This window comes from Molothrus aeneus, chromosome 14 (genome assembly GCF_037042795.1).
Source record: "Molothrus aeneus isolate 106 chromosome 14, BPBGC_Maene_1.0, whole genome shotgun sequence".
In the NCBI taxonomy this organism is placed as follows: Eukaryota; Metazoa; Chordata; class Aves; order Passeriformes; family Icteridae; genus Molothrus; species Molothrus aeneus.
The window spans coordinates 3,569,703-3,589,165 of record NC_089659.1 but is presented as its reverse complement, the minus strand read 5'-3'; the positions used below and the strand labels follow the sequence as shown (position 1 = coordinate 3,589,165).

The 19,463-nt window shown below is 53.3% G+C and overlaps 1 protein-coding gene across 2 annotated transcripts in view; it reads left to right on the top strand.

The window, feature by feature from the left end:
• The first annotated feature begins 12,748 nt into the window (after nucleotides 1-12,748).
• Nucleotides 12,749-19,463, top strand: part of LOC136562586 (gamma-aminobutyric acid receptor subunit beta-4) — a 78,537-nt gene continuing 71,822 nt past the window's right edge. The window contains exons 1-2 of one of the 2 annotated variants that reach the window (XM_066559510.1): nucleotides 12,749-13,712; nucleotides 18,316-18,404. In XM_066559510.1, coding sequence (XP_066415607.1) covers nucleotides 13,633-13,712; nucleotides 18,316-18,404 — 169 coding nt within the window. In that variant the 5' untranslated portion in view covers nucleotides 12,749-13,632. The remainder of the gene's footprint in view (nucleotides 13,713-18,315; nucleotides 18,405-19,463) is intronic. The other variant, XM_066559509.1, reaches the window with a different exon arrangement.

The following is a 19,463-nucleotide window of genomic DNA, read 5'->3' as shown; positions in this document are numbered from 1 at the left end:
GCCACGGGCTCCTGGCAGAGGGATGTGCATGTGCCTGGCCCATTCTGACTCCTAGCAAGAGCATTCTTCGGTAATTGCCCCCCAGAACTTCCGATGCTGCGAGATGCTTTGCCCCTCTTCAGCGCTTTTAAGATGCCATCAGCAGTGCTTGACTTAATCAGGACATCCTGGCACGAAAAGCAGCCTCCTCCTGACCCCTGCACTTCCGCTGGGAATGGAACATAATAAAGCAAAGAGCTTTTCCAGCTCCCTCACAGCCTGGAGAGCTGTGGGTGTAAATGTGAGTGGCACCACCGGGAGACAACAGATCCGTTTGGGTGCTGGCTGACTCCAAGGACACGGAGCAGTGGATTTGCTGCCCGGTCCTGAGCTCACACCGGTGTGACAAGGTGGGGATGTGGCACAGAAAGCAGGAACACATCAAGCAGCACCTACCTGAGCCTGGGGAAACAGGAATTCCCTTGGATCAGCAGCGCCCTGTGCTGTGTGGATGGCTCAGAGCGTGAGGAGAGCTTGGGCTGATCTCCAGGGCTCTCTTGCCACCAGTGTTTCTGTGATGGATGTCTGGGCATCACTGACCTGTTGGTTCAGTTTTCCCTGCAGAGCTGGGCTGTCCTTGCTGGAAGAATTATGTTGGTGGTCTGAGGACAGCTTCACCTGCAGGAGCTGGAATGGTGGCCTGGGAGGCAGGCTCAGAAGCTCTTCCTTCTGCTGGGGGGGTGCTGGCTGTTCCAGATGAGTAATGAGATGGTTGGCTCCCACAATTAAGGGCTGAACATTAGGTGTGTATTAAGAGAAGTTTTGTAGATGTGTAATTTTGTTACTGCAATGTGTCCTCCCCTTGCATTGCTATCATGGGACGGCCTTGGTCATTGGGGCATTTGGGGAGGGTTGGCTTGTTACTGTGGCAATACCTGACCTCCAATCAAGGTGTCAGAAAGTGATCTCCACCCCTGGATGGTAAGGAAGGAGTCGACTGACAAGACTTTAAGAGGAGCTAAAGTATAAAAAGCAGAGCATCCATTTTGAAGATGAGCACATGGCTGGTAGTCCATGGGGCTCCCAGTGCTGTAGTTTTTCCTTATTTAGTCATTTTGTTGTATTTTTTTGTTAAAGTTTAATAAACCTTTAAAATTTCAAAAAGTGAACAGTTGCTTACCATGTGGCTAAGGCACCTTAGGTGCAGGCTCCTTGGGGACAGGGGCATCCAGCTCTGTCTTTGCCCCTGGCCTTCATGGTTTTACCTACAAAGTGCTTTGTCCTCTCCAGCCATGGAGGAAAAGCCTCCCCTGCTCTGGGGAACAGAGACTGGAGCAAGGGAGCAGCAGAAATACAGGTCAGCTCACTTCAGTGATTGTGCTGTGTCCTCCTTTAGAGGACCCAAGAAGATGTGAAGCCCTGAATTGAGCTTGTGCTTTGGGGTTTTTAGCCTTGGCAGTTCACTTCCCTTGGGACCCTGGGGAGGGCAGCAGGGGCATTTGCTTTTATCCAGTTAAAGGAACAAGCCCGCTGTGAGCAGCTGCTGGCTGTGGAAAACCATGACCAGCCAAACGTGTAACTGAGATTGTGGTTAAAAAAACCTGCCTGTGTTTAACCCAGCCCCTGCTCATCTCCAGCCTTTTGGGTTGCAGGTGAGGGCCAGAAACACCAAAGCAGGCAAAGGAAGAGGTGGTGCTTCCATGAACTGGGAGTTTAGGGTTTGCTGGGTGCCAGCCCAGAGGTCCCAGCTCCCCCCTGCAAGCCCTACCTGCACATCCCACAGCAAAGCTGAGCTCTGTGGCCATTCCTGCTCTCCACCCCTGCCTTTCCCTCCTGCAGGAGGTTTGCAGGGAGCAGCTTTGCAGGATGCTTTACACTTCTCTTTCCAGTTGCTTTGTTCTCTCACCTCCCTGCTGTTTCCTTGGAAAAGTTAATTTCCCCTATGGACTTTCTTTAGATGGAAACATTCCCCCTCAGTGCAGTTGGTGAGCACAGAAAACAACAATTTCCAGTCGGAATGGAAATAATTAGAAGCACCTTTTGGTGAGGAAGAAACGGGCATGAACTAATAAATCTTGCACCTCTATATCCATGCCTGGGGTCAATCTGTGTGTGATTTCTTACATTTTCTCCTTCCTTCCTTCCTTCCTTCCTTCCTTCCTTCCTTCCTTCCTTCCTTCCTTCCTTCCTTCCTTCCTTCCTTCCTTCCTTCCTTCCTTCCTTCCTTCCTTCCTTCCTTCCTTCCTTCCTTCCTTCCTTCCTTCCTTCCTTCCTTCCTTCCTTCCTTCCTTCCTTCCTTCCTTCCTTCCTTCCTTCCTTCCTTCCTTCCTTCCTTCCTTCCTTCCTTCCTTCCTTCCTTCCTTCCTTCCTTCCTTCCTTCCTTCCTTCCTTCCTTCCTTCCTTCCTTCCTTCCTTCCTTCCTTCCTTCCTTCCTTCCTTCCTTCCTTCCTTCCTTCCTTTCCTTCCACTCTTTGTTTCCCTCTCTTTCTGTCTCCAAACAGCTAAAGGTGAAGGAAATGAACATTAGATGTGGCCTGGATTTATGGGAACAGCTTCCCAAAATCTCCTGTTCCAGCTCCAACTCACTCCCTACCACCTTCTGCAGCAGCTGGCACCAGCAAAAAGCAAATGTAACACGTTACTGAAGTGTTGTGTCTCTTTGTGCACTCACCTTAGGCTGGTGCTAGCTGCAGCAGGAGGTGTTGGGTGGTGGAAAATCAGATGTTACAGCTATTGCTTCAGTTATAGATAGCTCTGCCTGGGAAAAGGCAGTGGAGTGAGAGGGGAGGGCTGGGAGAGGATTCACAGGGTGCTGGGAAGGATGAAAGTTTGACAAGAAAGTCTCACAGATATGTGTGCTTAGCAGAAAGATTCTTGAACGTAGAATCTGAAGAAGGAATAGAGATGGAAGCAAGTTTTGATATAGAAGAAAAGAATTGCTGAGCCAGTCTCACTGGATAACCAAGGGTGTGTTAGTTAGAAGGGGTTTTTATGGCTTAGAGCAAAGGATAAACCCACCCCAAACAAGAAGATGTTTTTACCAAGCAGGAAGAGAGCACAGGCAAACAAGGCAGCAAAGCTGCAGGTAGAAAAAGGTCTCAGAATTTTCCACTGCAAGAAAACTGAAAAACAACTTTTAGCTTAAACTGTAATGTACTGACTTTGAGTGATTGGAGAACAGTAACATGAATATGGTAATTACAGTAGTTATGATAGGCTGTAGATAATAGTTAAGGTATAGAGTGGTTCTACTGTATGAAGATGCTCACCAAAGAAAAGTATAAAATGCATTGTAACCTAAACCAAAGGGTGTCCAGGCCTGCCTGCAGCTGGAGCTGACAGCTGTGGGCACAGCTCTGTCACCCACAACCCTGGATGCTGTAACATCTCAGATACAATAAACTGCATTTTGGAGAGCCCCTGGAGTCCCACATCCCTCATTCAGGCTCTTACTACAGGGAACACACTGTAACCCTCTTCTCAACAGATTTTGTACTATTACTCCTAAAAAAAAATTAAAAGGTGCTTTTCCTTGTGAAGCTGAGGCAGGGACAGCCGTGGTCAGCAGTGCAGCTGGCACAGTCAGTGTGCCCAGTGCTCATCCTGGGCTCCAGCTGCTCCCCCTGCAAGCAGCTCCCAGGAATGCTGCCTCCCCTGCTGCTCCCAGGTGCTCTGCTGAGCCTGAATTTTTGAAGAGAGAGCAAGAGGATTAATTTTCTCCGGAAACACGGCACAAAGTGAAGATGTTCTGCGGAGAGAGGATGATTTTTTTTTCCCCCTCCATACTCATGATAGAAAATTGTAATAGGCTTTGTTCTGATGAGTGTTGCAGTACTTATCAGGGTAAATTTAGTATTGCCTCCTATTATAAATTACAAGAAAGGTACAGCTAAAAACAAAACTTTATCCTGACATTTCAGAAGCAGCTGTACTTAGATAAAATATTTTTGCTCGTCTTTTGAAATTGGGATCAATTAACTGCTGGGTTTGGAATTTCCTGCCAGGTCAAAGTCCTGTTACAGCACTGTTTATACTCAGACTGGGTAGAAAACCACCAAAATGGAAAGTACTGAGGTAAAAGTTTTAATTATTAAGAGTCTAGAGCTGAGAACAGGGAAATCACAGCCCATCAACAACCCTCCCTCACCATGTGAGTGTGAGCAAAAGACCTTGTTTTATGTGTCCCAGAGGAAACATGGATGAATTCCTCCTCCTGAGAACACTGTGTGATGGTGTGGGCAGGCTAAAACAGCAAAAGGAGAAGCCAGAAGGTGGCCAAAGGGATGGGGATGTCAGTTTTTGCAATGTGCTCTGTGCAGGGGCACCGTTGGTGTCAGGGGAGTGGTGTGGGGGGCTGAGCTCAGCCTCCATCCTGACCCAGGAATGAAAATGGGCTGAAATGAGCAGGGAGAACTGGGCCAACCTCACCTGTGGGACAAAGCAGCACTTCAATAAATTTCTTGGGAGTGTCTGACAGGGGTCCCCTCTGCTCTGGATGCAAATGCAAGGACAGATGTACAGGGAGAGCTGTGGTTTTGAGAGGGATTTTGAAGAACAAAAGCATTTGGTATGGGTGGAAACCACTTGCTTTTCTTGTTATTCCTTTCCTTTCCTTTCCTTTCCTTTCCTTTCCTTTCCTTTCCTTTCCTTTCCTTTCCTTTCCTTTCCTTTCCTTTCCTTTCCTTTCCTTTCCTTTCCTTTCCTTTCCTTTCCTTTCCTTTCCTTTCCTTTCCTTTCCTTTCCTTTCCTTTCCTTTTCCTTTCCCTTTCCCTTTCCCTTTCCCTTTCCCTTTCCCTTTCCCTTTCCCTTTCCCTTTCCCTTTCCCTTTCCCTTTCCCTTTCCCTTTCCCTTTCCCTTTCCCTTTCCCTTTCCCTTTCCCTTTCCCTTTCCCTTTCCCTTTCCCTTTCCCTTTCCCTTTCCCTTTCCCTTTCCCTTTCCCTTTCCCTTTCCCTTTCCCTTTCCCTTTCCCTTTCCCTTTCCCTTTCCCTTTCCCTTTCCCTTTCCCTTTCCCTTTCCCTTTCCCTTTCCCTTTCTCTTTTCTCTCTCCCTCTTTCCTTCTCTCTTTCTCTCTCTCTCCAAACAGTTACATGTGGAGGAAATTAAGATAGACTCACAATTAAACTCTATGCTGAGCCCTCAGCGCCCTCAGAACAGTTTAAATGGCAGTGGAGCCCTGGTGGGGATTTCTCTGAGGGCTGTGCCACTGCCAGTGTCACCTGGTGTGGATGATCACTGCTCAGAGCAGCTCCCTCAGCCCAAACCAGTGTAACCAGCTTCAAAACTTGTCTGAGGCTGTGAGGGCAGCAGCACTCTGGATGTCCCTCAGAGGTGAAGAATCACTACAGGTGCTCAAAGGAAAACAGCATTTTGCTGCAGCTCTTCTGCCAAAGCTGGGACAGCCCTGAGCAGACAGCAGCTGTCCCTGGGAGGTGACAGCCAGGAGCCTTTGCAGCTCCTTGAATGCCCAGGTATCTTCTCTGGGCTCCCCTTTCCCCTGACTTCTCTCTTTCTCCCTACCCTCAGTTAGACTATGTCCCTCTTGGTTCTTGGCAGGTTTTTATGACCGTGTTTTCACTCTGAGTGCCTCTCCCCTTCCCTCTGCTCCCCGTGGCTGGAGCTGCTGCTCCCCAGCCTGGAGCAGACCTGCCCTGTGCTCCATCACTCTCAGCCTGTTGCCAGGCAACCCAGCATCACATGGATTTCACTCCCAAGCTCCCAAACAAACTGCAGTACAGGGGATTTTTCTCCTGCTCGTCCAGAGAGGGACCTCACCTGTCTCCCTGGCAGCTCTGAGGGGTCTCCAGCGGTCACTGCTGGCTGCTGGCTTTGCTTTTTCCTCACTTTGCCTCCCCATCTGCCACTTTGGCACCTGGGAGGGCACACACTGAGTTCTGCTGGAAGGTTTGTTGGTTTGTGGGGGTCCCTCCAGGCACAGCCCCACTTGGAGTGGTGGCAAACCCTGCCATGATCCTTGTCTCCCTCAGGGAATTGTTGAACAGCTCTCCCACCCTCAGACTGCCCAGGGCTGTGGAATTACTCAGGAGCTTTGTTTTCACAACTCCAAAGGCTGAAATGGCTCCAGAAGTTGAGGCAGCACCCCAGGTTGCTTGCTGTCAGTGGGCTGATGGACTGTCAGACCTGCCTCGGGGGCAGGACACACATCTCACTGTCTCCCAACCCATAATGTACAAATCGTGTTTGGTGACAGCCATATAACACTCCTGAGAGCTACTTTTGGCACAATTATCACCCTTTTCAGGTCATAAAAGTCACTCAGCACTCAGCCACCTGATCAGAGCTGTCAGCCAAAGCCTCCTGCAGGCACTGCAGGGGTGAAGCACCACGGAAAAACACACAAGGGTTAGTCCCACATGAAATGCCGAGCCAGAGAGGAGCACACATCCTGTTCCCAGGGGAAATGTGCTGCAAGTGCCCTGTCCCAGGCAGGAGGAGTGCTGGAGGAAGGAAGCACACCTCTCCCAAAGCAGGATGTGCCTTCAGAAAGCACATTTTGCATGTGTCCTCCTCCATTTCCACACTAACAGCTGCACCCAGGAGTGTCCAGTTGCCATCACAGAGAGTGTCCAGTTCTTGCATCACAGGAAGACTGTCCAGCTTCCATCACAGAGTGTCCATCTTCCATCACAGAGAGAGTGTCCAGTTCTTCCATCACAGAGAGTGTCCAGTTCTTCCATCACAGTGTCCAGCTTCCATCACAGAGAGTGTCCAGTTCTTCCATCACAGAGAGTGTCCAGTTCTTCTATCACAGAAAGAGTGTCCAGTTCTTCCATCACAGAGAGTGTCCAGTTCTTCTATCACAGAAAGAGTGTCCAGTTCTTCCATCACAGAGAGTGTCCAGTTCTTCTATCACAGAAAGAGTGTCCAGTTCTTCCATCACAGAAAGAGTGTCCAGCTTCCATCACAGAGTGTCCAATTCTTCCATCACAGAGAGAGTGTCCAGCTTCCATCACAGATTGTCCAGCTTCCATCACAGAAAGAGTAACCAGTTCTTCCATCACAGAGAGTGTGTCCAGCTTCCATCACAGAGTATCCAGTTCTTCCATCACAGTGCCCAGTTCTTCCATCACAGAGAGAGTGTCCAGCTCTTCCATCACAGGAAGAAGCCTGCTAGCTGGCTTAGGTGTCTGAGAGCGACCAAATTTGGCAAGTCAGAAACTTCCCAGCTGGGAATGGGGCACTACCAGTGGAGACCAGAGCATGGTTAAGGGGTCCTGATCTGCTCCAGGGAAGGAGCTGAGCAGAGCAGCTCCCTGGCATGGTGTGACTCTGGAAAGGTGCAGACTGACAGCTCTGGGGATCCTCTTGCACCTTTTGTTGGGAACTTTCAGGCTCCATTAGCTCTCTGAAATGCCTGTGCAGCAATGCACACGGCATGGGGCATAAACAAGAAGATTTAAAGATCTCTGTGTGGTCACAGAGCCATAATCTCATCACAGTACAGGTCATGGGGAACAGGAGAGCTGCTTGAGGCCTGGAGGAGAGCCAAGTCACTCCAGTGCTCAGAAAGGGCACGAAGGAGGGCCCAGGGAGCTGCAGGCCAGCCAGCCCCAGCTCCATCCCTGGAAAGGTTAAGGAACAGCTCACTCTGAATGTCATCTCCACACATGGGGAGGAGGAGGTTACCAGGAGCAGTCAGCATGGGTTCAACAAGGGGAACTCATGCTCAAGCAGTCTGACAGGCTTTGGGGATGGGATGGCTGCCTGATAGGTGGGGGAGAGCAGTGGTTCCTGTCTGCCCTGGCTCCAGCAGAGCCCTTGGCACTGTCCCATAACCTCCTCACAGGGAGGGTGGGAGGCTGACAGGCTGAGGTTGGACAGTGGGTTGAGAACTGGCTGGGTGGCAGAGCTCAGGGGGTTCTGATGGTGGCCCAGGGTCCAGCTGGAGGCCTGTGACTGGTGCTGCTGCCCAGGGGACACTACTGGGCCCAGTCCTGTTCAAATTAATCCAGCCATGGCCTGGAGGAAGGGGCATTGCCTGGGGAGGACACAGCACGAGCTTTGTCACGGGATAAACACAGGGGAGGACTCTAGGAGAGCTGGGCCTGACCCCCTGAGGCTGAGTGGAGAGCAGTGTCCCCAGGGAGCCTCTCCTGTCACCTCTGCTGTGTCCCCTCAGCGCAGGTGCTGGATGCTGCAGGGCTTTAGGCCCAGGCAGGTGGCACCTGCTCTGGGAACACTTTGTCCCTGAAGGGGGACAGGGACCAGCAGCTGGGCTCCTCTGCTCCCCTTCCTCCTGGGTGCTGAGCCCTAGAACAGGAGAGCTGCGGGGCCAGAGGGAGAAAAAGGAGATGAAACCATCCACACCTCCATGTGGTGGTCAGCAGAGGAATTTTCTGCTCAGATCCATGTCATCCATTCTGCTGCTGCTTCCAGATGTTTTTGTAGTGGCTCCATGACTCAGACCAGGAGCTTTGACTCAGAAGGGGACTCCTCTGCTGGCACAGGTGGGCAGGAGCATCCCTAGGAGTGAGAAGGGGGACACCCTCTGAAATAGGAAGGCCCAATGGGGACATGGGCCCAGCCCTCAGAACAGATTCCATCACTAACAATAATGACCAGGGAGGCATTTTTGGGCACTTCCTAACTCTCTGCAGGGGCTGAGGGGCCTTTTCCTTGCCTTGTGCCCTTCACTGCCAGTCCCAACAGGATCAGAAATTCCAGTGCTCCTCCTGAGCACCCTCATGGAAATGCAAAGAGGAAATCAGCCAGGGCTAGACATGAGGAATTTGTGAATCAGAGGGTGCAGAGTCACTAAAAGAGGAGCCACATCTGCCCAAGCAGCTGTCACCAAGTCAGCCCCACCAGTCCAAGGGGGCTGTGACTTGTGGGCTTTCCTTGCCAGCACCTGAGGGTGTGTAGATGGCACTGGGGGAGATGATGGAGCCTTTGTCCTGTAGGATAGCTTGAGGGAAATATTTCCTGCAGGAACCTGGAACTGGAATTGCAAAGGCTCTTTGGCTTGGTCCTGGATGCAGCTCCAGAGACAGAGGTTGTGTTCTGGACAGGGTGGGAAAACTCCCTTTTGCCTCTGCTTGTCTCTATTTCCACCTCATGAGGTACACTTCACTTACTTTCAGGTTGTTTTCTACCTTCTGCACAGAAATGCAACTGTAAGACTGTATTTTCTCCTTTTCTGCAGGACTTCCATTCAATTTCTGGTTTTATAAAAATTCTTTTGCTTTCTCAGCTCTTGTCCTTATTCTGCTTTAGAAGAACAACCATCTTCTTCTGGGAGTTGTTGGCTGGACAGAAGAGCCAGCTCTCCAGCTGGCTGGGAGAGGGGATGAGGGAGATTTTCCACCTTGATGGCAAGCCCTTGGGAAAAGCAGTGCTTGGGGCTTGGAGCTGGCAGTGGCCACTGGAGGAGAGGAATTAAAATGAGTGATTTGATAGTGGAGGACAGGAAATGGCCACAAATATGATGCAGGGTGGTTACAGCCACAGCTGGCATCCCCAGCAGCCTCTCACAGACATTGGCAGGGTCAGGATGTGACCTTCAGAAAAACCCATCACTGGGCCCTCCCTGGAGAGCAGGCAGCCCCCAGCAGGGCAGGGAGACACAGAGTTTGGGGCTCTTGGAGGGACCCATCTTCTGGAGGGCAAGGAACAAACCCCTCAGTGAGCATGGGCACATCTGCATCATCTCCTCTCCTTCATGAAAGCCAGCAGAGATGGGCACTAACTCCAGAGCACTCCTTTATCCCAGAACATGGCTCCAGGTAGGGTGTTCAGGAGCACCCAGCAGCTCCTCTGGATGCAGTCCCTGCCAAGCAGGGCTTTCCAAAGTTTTCTCTTGTGGCTGAGTGGTCAGATAATTCATGGGACACGGTTTCTGCTCCCGACTGGGAGAACTTGCAAGCACAAATGTCACCATTTGTGAACAGAATTTTTCCTCTTCATGTGTGCCTCTGACATTTGCTTTTCACGTACCTTTCCTGCCAGTAACTTGCAATCACGGCTGGTGGGAGGGAGCAGAGCAAAGGGGGCAGAGCAGGAAGGGACCGGGAAGGGCTTAATGGGGCCTCTGGTGCCTGGGGGCAAATGCTTCTCATCTCCCCAAGAGCTCCTCCCTGGTGCCCAGCAGCTTAAATCAGAATAAATGCTTCAGAAAGTCACTGCTGTCAGGAGCTCTGTGTGCTGGCAGCAGCAGAGCAGGTAAATGCTGTACCTGTACAGCAGCCAGCACCTGATGGCACCAGGCAGCTCATCCTGGGCACGTGGGGACAGCCTGCAGGGCCAGATCTGCTGGGCTGGCTCCTCTTCTTCAGCAGAGGTGTGGAGAAACCCTATAGCTTTGGCCATGGACCCCTCAGGCACAGGAATTAGAGAGCCACAAGCTCCTGGGGGTGGTGACAAAGCAAGAGTTGCTTGTGACACCGGGAGTGTGGGAGCCCAGGGGCACCCTGAGGGCACAGTGCAGGGCCAGCACGGGGAGCCCAGGCACACAGGCTTGCTCTGGGCTGCCACACAGTGAAATGTCACCAGCTGGGTGTCCTGGGGGGTCCCTGCACCCTGGACTCACTGTGGAGGCCACAGGGAATGGCCTGCAGTGAAAGCCATGGGCAGCACAGCCCTGACTCCACAGGGACAGGCACATTCACTGGCAGGTGACAAGTGCCACTTGCTTTGGCCTTTGGGAAGGCAGTGGAGACCACTGCTCTGAACTTAATTTGCTAAGTCTGGCCAAGCTGGGGTGGTCTGGGCAGTGAACCAAGCAGAGAACCTTTTGCACCAGCCTCAGCAGTAAGGGAGAAGATCTTCTCCCCTCCCATTCTAGCCCAGCCTCACTGTAGATGTTAAACCTTCCCCCAGCCTTGCTTTTCCCCACAAGCCCCACAGGTTCAGTGTCCCCACTGACACCAGGTCAGCTCAGCACAGCACTCAGCTGTTCCCTGGTTTGGTGGCTCTGCATGGCCACAGCCCAGGCTGGCCTGCCAGGGAGAAGCTCCTCAGAAAGGTCACACCCCACCAGGCTTTTTGGGAGAAGGAGATTGGGAGCACAGGATCTGTGGCATGCCTCTGCTGAGGAAACCACGTAGAGCCAAGCCAAGCATGAGAGAAAGGAGCTTTAGGAACCCTAGAGAAAAGGATGCTCCCAGATTCACAGAATTCACAGAATCACCAGGTTGGAAGAGGCATGAAAGATCATCAAATCCACCCCAGCCCCAGCCCCTCAACTAAACCCTGGCACCCAGTGCCACATCCAGGCTTTGTTAAACACACCCAGGGATGGGGACTCCACCACCTCCCCAGGCAGCCATTCCAGAACTTTATCACCCTTTCTGTAAAAGCCTTTTCCTAATATCCAACCTGTATTCCCCTGGTGCAGCTCGAGGCTGTGTGCTCCGGTTGTGTCAGTGCTGCTGGAGAAAGAGCCCAGCCCCAGCTGAGCACAGGCCCCTTTCAGGAGCTGTGCAGAGTGATGGGGGCAGCCCTGAGTCTCCTTTGCTCCAGGCTGAGCACCCCCAGCTCCCTCAGGGGTTCCTCACAGGGTTTGTGTTCCCAGCCCCTCTCCAGCCTCGTTGTCCCCTCTGGACGTGCTCAGTGTCCCAAGGTCCTTCCCAAGCTGAGGGGCCAGAGCTGGACACAGCACTCAGGGTGTGCCCTCACAGTGCCAGGGACAGGGGCAGGATGAGCTCCCTGCTCCTGCTGGCCAGATCTCCCTGCAGGGAAGGGCAGGGCAGAGCAGCTGCCCAGTGGCCACTGGACATTGCCCTGTGCCCTTTGAGGCATTTTGGAGCTGGTCCTGTCCAGCTGCAGTGACACATCTGCTCTGCCCCTTGTCCCAGAGGGCTTTGGAGACCATCTACACACAGGTGCCAACCAGGACATACCTGTTCAGAAGGGCTGCTCTGAGCTGCCAGGCAGGTGCAGAGGAGATCCTGTCCAGGCTGGTGAGAGCTCAGATGTTTCCTCCTTGAGCCATGGCTTCTGCTCTGCATTCAAAGTGCTGCTGGATCTCTTCTTTTTCCTAGGGGAAAAAAAAAAAATCCTTCATGTTAGTACATTACTGCATGTCTGATGGAGAGTTCCTTCATTATATTATTTTTTAAGACAAAGATCAGAGGCTGGTGCATAGGAGGCTGTGGTGATTTCAATGGCTGTTACCATTCCAACAAAGCCCCAGCACCAGAAGCTGATCCCCAGCAGCATTTCTGGAAGTTCAGGCTCCCTTTTCCCACAAACTCCATTGTATGCATAACAGCATCCTTCAGGGAGAGCTGAGCATCCCTCCTGAGCTGGGCTTCCCCAGCCTGGGGGAGTCTCCAGCCCCAACAGAGCCTCCAGATCTCCCCCAGTGCCCCTGGAGGAGGCCACCAGGCCACTGGGCTCTGTGGCATGGAGACATTCTGAGTAAATCACCTTATTTTCCATTTCTGTGGCTGCAGGAGGAAGCTCAGCCTGTGCTGGTGACAGTGTTTCAGGCAGCCACAGCACCCATCAGCGCTCACAGCTGAGCCATTCTTGCCCAGGCACAGCCCCCCTCTTGCCAAAATGCCATCACCTTTCCCATCATCTTCTCTGCACCCACCTCCCCGGGCAAAAAACCCAAAAATCCACCTCAGCAAAAATGCTCATCCATCCCCTCTGCAAGCCAGCAGGGGTTAATGCTGTCAGCCATGACGTCAGGATCCCAATTTGTCCAGAGAGTCCCCCTCCCCAACCACAAACTCCCTCTCTCCTCCCCTCCTCTTGTGACTTTGCAATGAGCAGCAAAACTCCACAGGAGCTGCGGCAACAGCACTAGGGAGACATCCAGCCCTCCCTGCAGACAGGGATTTATCTATTTTCTACACATGAATATATGTATTTTTTTTATTCACCGGGCTTCATTTGCTGTTCCTTTTTTATTTTTTTTTTCTTTTTAGCCTTTTCACAAAAGCCCCAAACCTCCCAAGTGACGAGCCTGAGATTTCCCTAAAATAAAATAACTGCACAGTGGGGCTGGGTGGCTTCCCCTTCCCCCCTCAGAAAATAAAGAGGAAAGGGGGAGCAAATAGGTAAAATCCAGAATAAAATCATATTGCTCGAAAACTCACACGTCCTCCCTCTCTCCCTCTCTCTCTCTCACACACACACACACACACACACACACACACGCTCTTTCTCCTCCTCCTCCTCTCTGAAGGTGGGTAGCAGGAGCCATGCAACATCTGCAGAACCGGATGGCAAAAGAGCAGGAGGAAAAATAATCCAAGTGGAGTGCTCAGGGGACACTGAGTTGGGTTTTTTTCTTTTTCCTTTTTTTTTTTTAATTTTTTTTTCCTTCTTCTTCTTCTGCCGCGTACCTGTGAGATTCGATTTCACATTTTGCTGAGCCCATTTTGGGGCATTTTATTTTTCTTTCTCTTGGGATTTTCTCCATTGCCAGAGGATGTCTCTTGTTGAGAGGATGCTGAAAGGAAGAAGAAACGAATTCTTTGACTGGCACTGAAGGAGCGGGGGGGTATTTTTCCCCCTCATTTTTTAATTTTTTGTCATTATTCTTTTTCTCTAGGAAATCATTAACTGGGGGGGGGGTTGGTTTCTTTTTTCCCTCCCCCCCTTTTTTTGGAGGGGGATTTCAGAAGATCCATCTTTCTTTCCCCTCCCCTCCAAAGATTTTTTTTTTCATCCTTCGTCTTTGTGGAAATGTGGACATTTCAGGCAGACAGATTGAGTGGAATTGTCTCTGCTTTAGCAGCTCTTTGTCTCGCCTGCTGTGCGCAAAGGTAAGGATTGCGATCCCAGGCTGCGGGGACAGGGGGGCTGGCACAGGGCTTGTTTGTCTCGGTCGGGCTTTTCTCCATCGAGCTGGATGTGGGGAAGAGGAGGGGATTCTTTCCCCAAATCGCTTCCCCTGCCGTCTGCTATTGTTATTCCCCAGCCCGTGCCGTTCCTGGGGGAGGAGGGATGCTCGTACAGGAGATGCGGAGCAGACCCTGCGGACGGAGCCCACCTCGCAGAGCGTGTGTGCGCGTCCCCCTGCCCAGCCCGGGGGAAAATGGCCAAACGAGGGGGTTTGCTGGGGAACATGGTGCCCGCAGGAGCCGCCGGAGCCCCGCAGCTGCGCCAGCCGCCCGGCGAGGCTGCCTTGGCCACTCACACGCAGCCACGCTCGCATCCGTGCGAGCTGCGCCGTGCCACAGCCCCGGCTCTGCGGAGCTCCGGGGGCGATGCCCACGGCCGTGCGGGATTGATGGCATGCAACACCTCCTCTGTGGGTGCCATCCATCCGGATCCGGCCCTGCGTGTGCGCAGCCAGCCGTGCCCGCCCGCGTGTCACTCACACCTACGGCACGGCTTCACCTGCCCTGCGTGGCACCGGGCAGAGCTGGCACCGCTCCGCCGCCCGCTCCGGCTGCAGCTGTTCCCGGGCTGTGCCCGGAGCACTCGCAGCGCTCCGGAGGTGCGGGAGCCCATCCAGCCTGGCCGAGGTGTGCGGAGCGCACCTGTTTGCTCGCACATCCGCTGCTTTCACGCACGGGGGTAGCGCTGCCTGCTGCTGCTGCTCACCCTCCTTCCCTCCCTCCTTCCCTGCCTCCCTCCCTCCCTCCGCACACCTGCGGGCAGGTGCGTTTGTCCCTGCGCGCTGCCGGGGGGAGCTCTGGCATCTCCCTGCTCAGCCGGGAGATGCTCCCGGCGCACACACGCAGCCCTTAGGGGGCTGTGGGTGCCCACATTCGGGTTCCCGTGGTTATAAACACGCACACAGTCTTTGCAGAGCTGTGGGTGCCCACATTTGTGTTCCCATGGTTATAAACACGCACACGCACACACACACACAGGTCCTTGCAGGGCTGTGGGTGCCCAGATTTGTTCTCCCATGGTTATAAACACACACAGGTCCTTGTAGAACTGTGGGGGCCCTCATTTGTGTTCTCATGGCTATAAACACGCACAGGTCTTTGCAGGGCTGTGGGTGCCCAGATTTGTGCTCCCATCTCTATAAACACACGCAGGTCCTTGTGGGGCTGTGGGGGCCCACATTTGAAATCCTATCATTATAAACACACACAGGTTCTTGTGGGGCTGTGGTGCCCAGATTTGTGTTCCTGTGGTTATAAACATGCACAGGTCCTTGCAGGGCTGTGGGTGCCCAGATTTGTGTTCCCATGGTTATAAACACACACATACACAGGTCCTTTTGGGGCTATGGGTGCCCAGATTTGTGTTCCTGTCATTATAAACATGCACACACAGACACACACACACACACACACACACACAGGTCCTTGCAGGGTTTTGGGTGCCCAGATTTGTGCTCCCATCACTATAAACACGCACAGGTCCTTGCTGGGCAGTGTTCCCATAGGTATAAACACACACAGGTCCTTGTAGGGCTGTGGGTGCCCACATTTGTGCTGCCATCATTATAAACACACATGGGTCCTTGCAGGGCTGTGGGTGCCCAGATTTGTGCTCCTGTGGTTATAAACACACGCAGGTCCTTGCAGGGCTGTCAGTGCCCACATCTGTGCTCCCATGGCTATAAACACACACACACAGGTCCTTGCAGGGCTGTGCTCCCATGACCATAAACACGCACGGGCACAGGCGCGTGCCCACCTTGCCCACACCATTCATGCGTGGTCCTGCTGTGTGGGGACACACACACACACAGGCAGCTCGGGAGGCACTGGCCAAGTAAATGTGTGACATTCAGAGCCCACAGCAAGCCCCTTTGCTCAGATGTGTGTCCCTGCATGTGTGTTTGTCTGTCCAGCACTGATTTTTACCCATAGCCTGCATATGTGTCTGTGCACGGCTCAGAGACAAAACACTCTCCATGTGCACGAGCCTCCAGCTACTCCCACACACCCCAGGCAGCAGCACGGGGTGCTGGTATGGAGAGGCTGGGCTGCAAGGGTATGTGGCTGTGCAGAGCACATGGCCACTGACACAGAATCAGGGGCACAGCACTCTGGAATTCAGATCACAGGCTGGCTGTGCGTGCTCCCCGAGCGGATGCAGACCCACATTCGCCAGGAATAGCACTGGCATGCAGCTGCTCGCCCACAGCTGGGCAAATGCACGACTTGCCTCCTCAGTGGGAGGGATGTGGCTTTTTGGATCACAGGGAGCACTGGGAGGCAAAAGACCTTGTCCTTAATCATGATGGTTTATCCCCTCACTAGGCCACCTTGTAGCTGTGAGGAGGAAAGAGTCCCCACAGCCCTCTTCCCACTCTGCCCCTTTCTGCAGGGCCCCTGACACATTGTTTCCTGTCTCTACCTCAATTTCCTTTCTTATATTAATGAGGAAAACACTGATTCCTGAGTTTATGCACTGTAGGAAGCCAGACAGAGGTGTCCAAATCCCTTGAGAAATGCACAGTGTCCATATTATGGATATGGGAGTCTGTGTACCTAGGACTGGCTGTCTAGAGATGAACAAGTGCTGCTGCACGCTCTCAGTGCTCAGTGACAGGACTGTGTTTTGCATGCTGCAAAACCTCACACACCTGCAGAGAAATCCACAGGTGCAAGTGGACCTTTCAAGCCTGGGCACGGTGTTGTGAAAGTGCCCACCTGTGCACACCTCTCTGGCCTTTTTACAGTGATTAAAGCCCAGCAAGGAAGAGCTGTACCCGTCTCAGGAGCACACTCAGGAGGGGAGCTCAGACCCCTTCCCCTGCCAGCACAAGGGCTCACTGGTTGTGCATGTACCAGAGCCGGGGGCTGCCTCACATTTGCACATCCCTGTCCTGCTGAGAAATTCCTGCACATCCAGAGAGCCCTGAGAGCTGCCCAGGCTCCCAGGTGGTCCCATGTGCCTCCACCTACAGCCCTAGGGAGAGTCTGGATCACCAGACCCACAAATGCCTGCTTCTGTGCTCCCCATAAATCGTGTCCACAGGCCAGTGTCTCATCAGACCCCAGCAGAGCAGGGTCTGCCCCCCCTTCACCCCCAGGCACCCCAGGCCCTGGCTGGAATGTGGTCACACACATGCACACACCTCTGAGCCTGTTCTGCAGCCTCACCCAGTGCTGCCCTGTGTCTGTGTGTCTGTGTGCACAGGCAGGGAGTCCCTGCCCGCTCCGTGCAGCCAGGGGAGCACGCCTGTCTGTCTGTCTGTCTGTCTGTGTGTGCAGACACAGGGACATGCCAGCGGCAGCCCCTGGCACGGGGCTGGCAGGCAGAGGCAGTGCAGCTTTCCAGGTTGACTGGGATGGATGTGGGAGGCGGTGTTGACAGGGAGACATGCTGTTGTGGTGGGTGACTGCAAAGAGCAGCAGTTGTCACCGGCAGGGTCTCTATTCTCATGCAAAGCAGGGGACGAGGGTGGCACAGAGGCTGGGGATTCAGGCACAAAACCTGATACACTCCGCAGCACTCAATAGGTCCGGTATTTTTAGCATCCCCTGCTTTCTGGTTTCCCACCTTCAGTTTAGGTTTGGCCCTTGGGCTGATTTCAGAAGGAGCTCCTTGCTTGCTGGATGGGCGTTATGGAGGACATCTGCCCCCTCTGTGTGCAGGTTACAGGGCTGGGAGGGAAAGGATTGCTGCTGTGGCACACAGAGGGGAAGATGGACTCTCCTTCCCTGGCTCTGCCTCTTGATCTGCGTTGCTAAGAAGTCACAGTGATGCTGAGTGACAGAAACTGAATTTTTACATGGCAAAGATCAGCCGTATATCGAGGCCGTAGGAGAAAAAGGAGCCTTGTTTTCTTCAATATCTTCCTTGCTTGCTTCAATAACCCGAAGAAAGCCCTGGGTGCAGTGGGAAGTCACACTGGGGTGTGCGACAGGGCAGGGTGCCTGCTGGGGCCACCCATGTGGTGGGGACCTTGGGACGTGCCAAGTCCGTGCTGGGTGATGAAAGACCTGGAGCAAGAGCCCAGCTGGGCTGAGGAAGGGGACTGAGACCTGCAAGGGAGGGCTGCAGCTTTCTGGGGCACAGAAAGGACAATTTCTGCCTCTGTGTCTGTGCACCCCTCTGTGGGCAGGGACAGGGAAGCTCCCCAGGTGTGTGCGTCGGTGGCCAGGGTGCTCATTGAGGGGTGCCAAACTCCTGGGGTGCCTACACCAGAGGGACACCATGAACAGAGCTTGAGGTGCCCTGGAGTCAGGGTGAGCTGCAGAAGAGGAGCCAAAACGCTCCTGAGAGTTCTGAGCCCCTCCCAGGGTGGCTCAGGGGCTCTGTGGGACTCGTGGGCAGGCAGGGGCTGGGAGCTGTGCCAAGGACAGAAGACACGAGTGAGAGGGAACACAGAAAGGCTCTGCTGGTGGCTGAGGTGTTCTGGTGCCCTGGGGTGTGAAGGATGCTGAGGGAGCTGGCCTGGACCCCTGGTGCCACACGGGATGACGAGAACTCTCTTCTTTTGTCTTTCAGCCCCTCCACTGGAAATATTTCTGTGGTGAAAGAGATTGTGGACAAACTGCTCAAGGGCTATGACGTCCGCCTCAGGCCTGACTTCGGAGGTGAGGCAGGGGCAGGGGACAGGGGACAGGGGACAGGGGACAAGGGCTGTGTCTGTTCAGCCACACACACCACGGGCAGTGCTCCCCTCAGACATCTCCAGCCCCAGCGCTCACATCCTTATGGCCTTCTCCCTCACATCCTTATGGCCATCTCCCTCACATCCTTATGGCCATCTCCCTCACGTCCTTACAGCCTTCTCCCTCATGTCCTTACAGCCTTCTCCCTCACATCCTTACAGACATCTCCCTCACGTCCTTACAGACATCTCCCTCATGTCCTTAGGGCCTTCTCCCTCACATCCTTACAGACATCTCCCTCACGTCCTTACAGCCATCTCCCTCATGTCCTTAGGGCCTTCTGCCTCATGTCCTTACAGCCATCTCCCTCACATCCTTACAGCCTTCTCCCTCATGTCCTTACGGCCTTCTCCCTCACATCCTTATGGCCTTCTCCCTCATGTCCTTAGGGCCTTCTGCCTCATGTCCTTACAGCCTTCTCCCTCACATTTCTGTCACCCCTCCTGCTTTCCCTTCTCCTCTCGCTGGCTGCTCTCCTTCCAGCATCCCCCATCTCTGCAGGCAGCTGCGCTGTCCATGGTGTGACGTTTCTGGGGATATTTTGACACAACAGAGACTCTCAGGTCTTCCTCTGCTCCAAGCTTTCCTCCATCATGGACAACAAGTCATCCCTCCTCCATTTCTGTGCCCAATGACAGATATTTTGGCTCTTTTCCCTGCCGAGGGTCAAGGTGATTGCTGGTGGGGCTCTTGGTTGGCCTGCAAAGCTGCTCCATCAGCAACAGTGAGGCATAAAATATTCCCTGGGGTCAAAGATCTTCAATTCCTCCCTTGGGTGCTGTGAGCAAGCAGGAGAACTGCAAGGGCCTGGTGGAGATGAAATATGGAGAATCTTTGGGCACTGTCATGTTCCCAGGTCCAGTTGAGGTCCATTTCTTGGAGAGGAGCAGGCACTGGAAAAACACAGGGAGGGGGATTTGGGGCCTTCTGGACTCAGCCTGGCAAGCTTGGCTGGTTTAAGTCTTTTCTGGGCAATGCTAT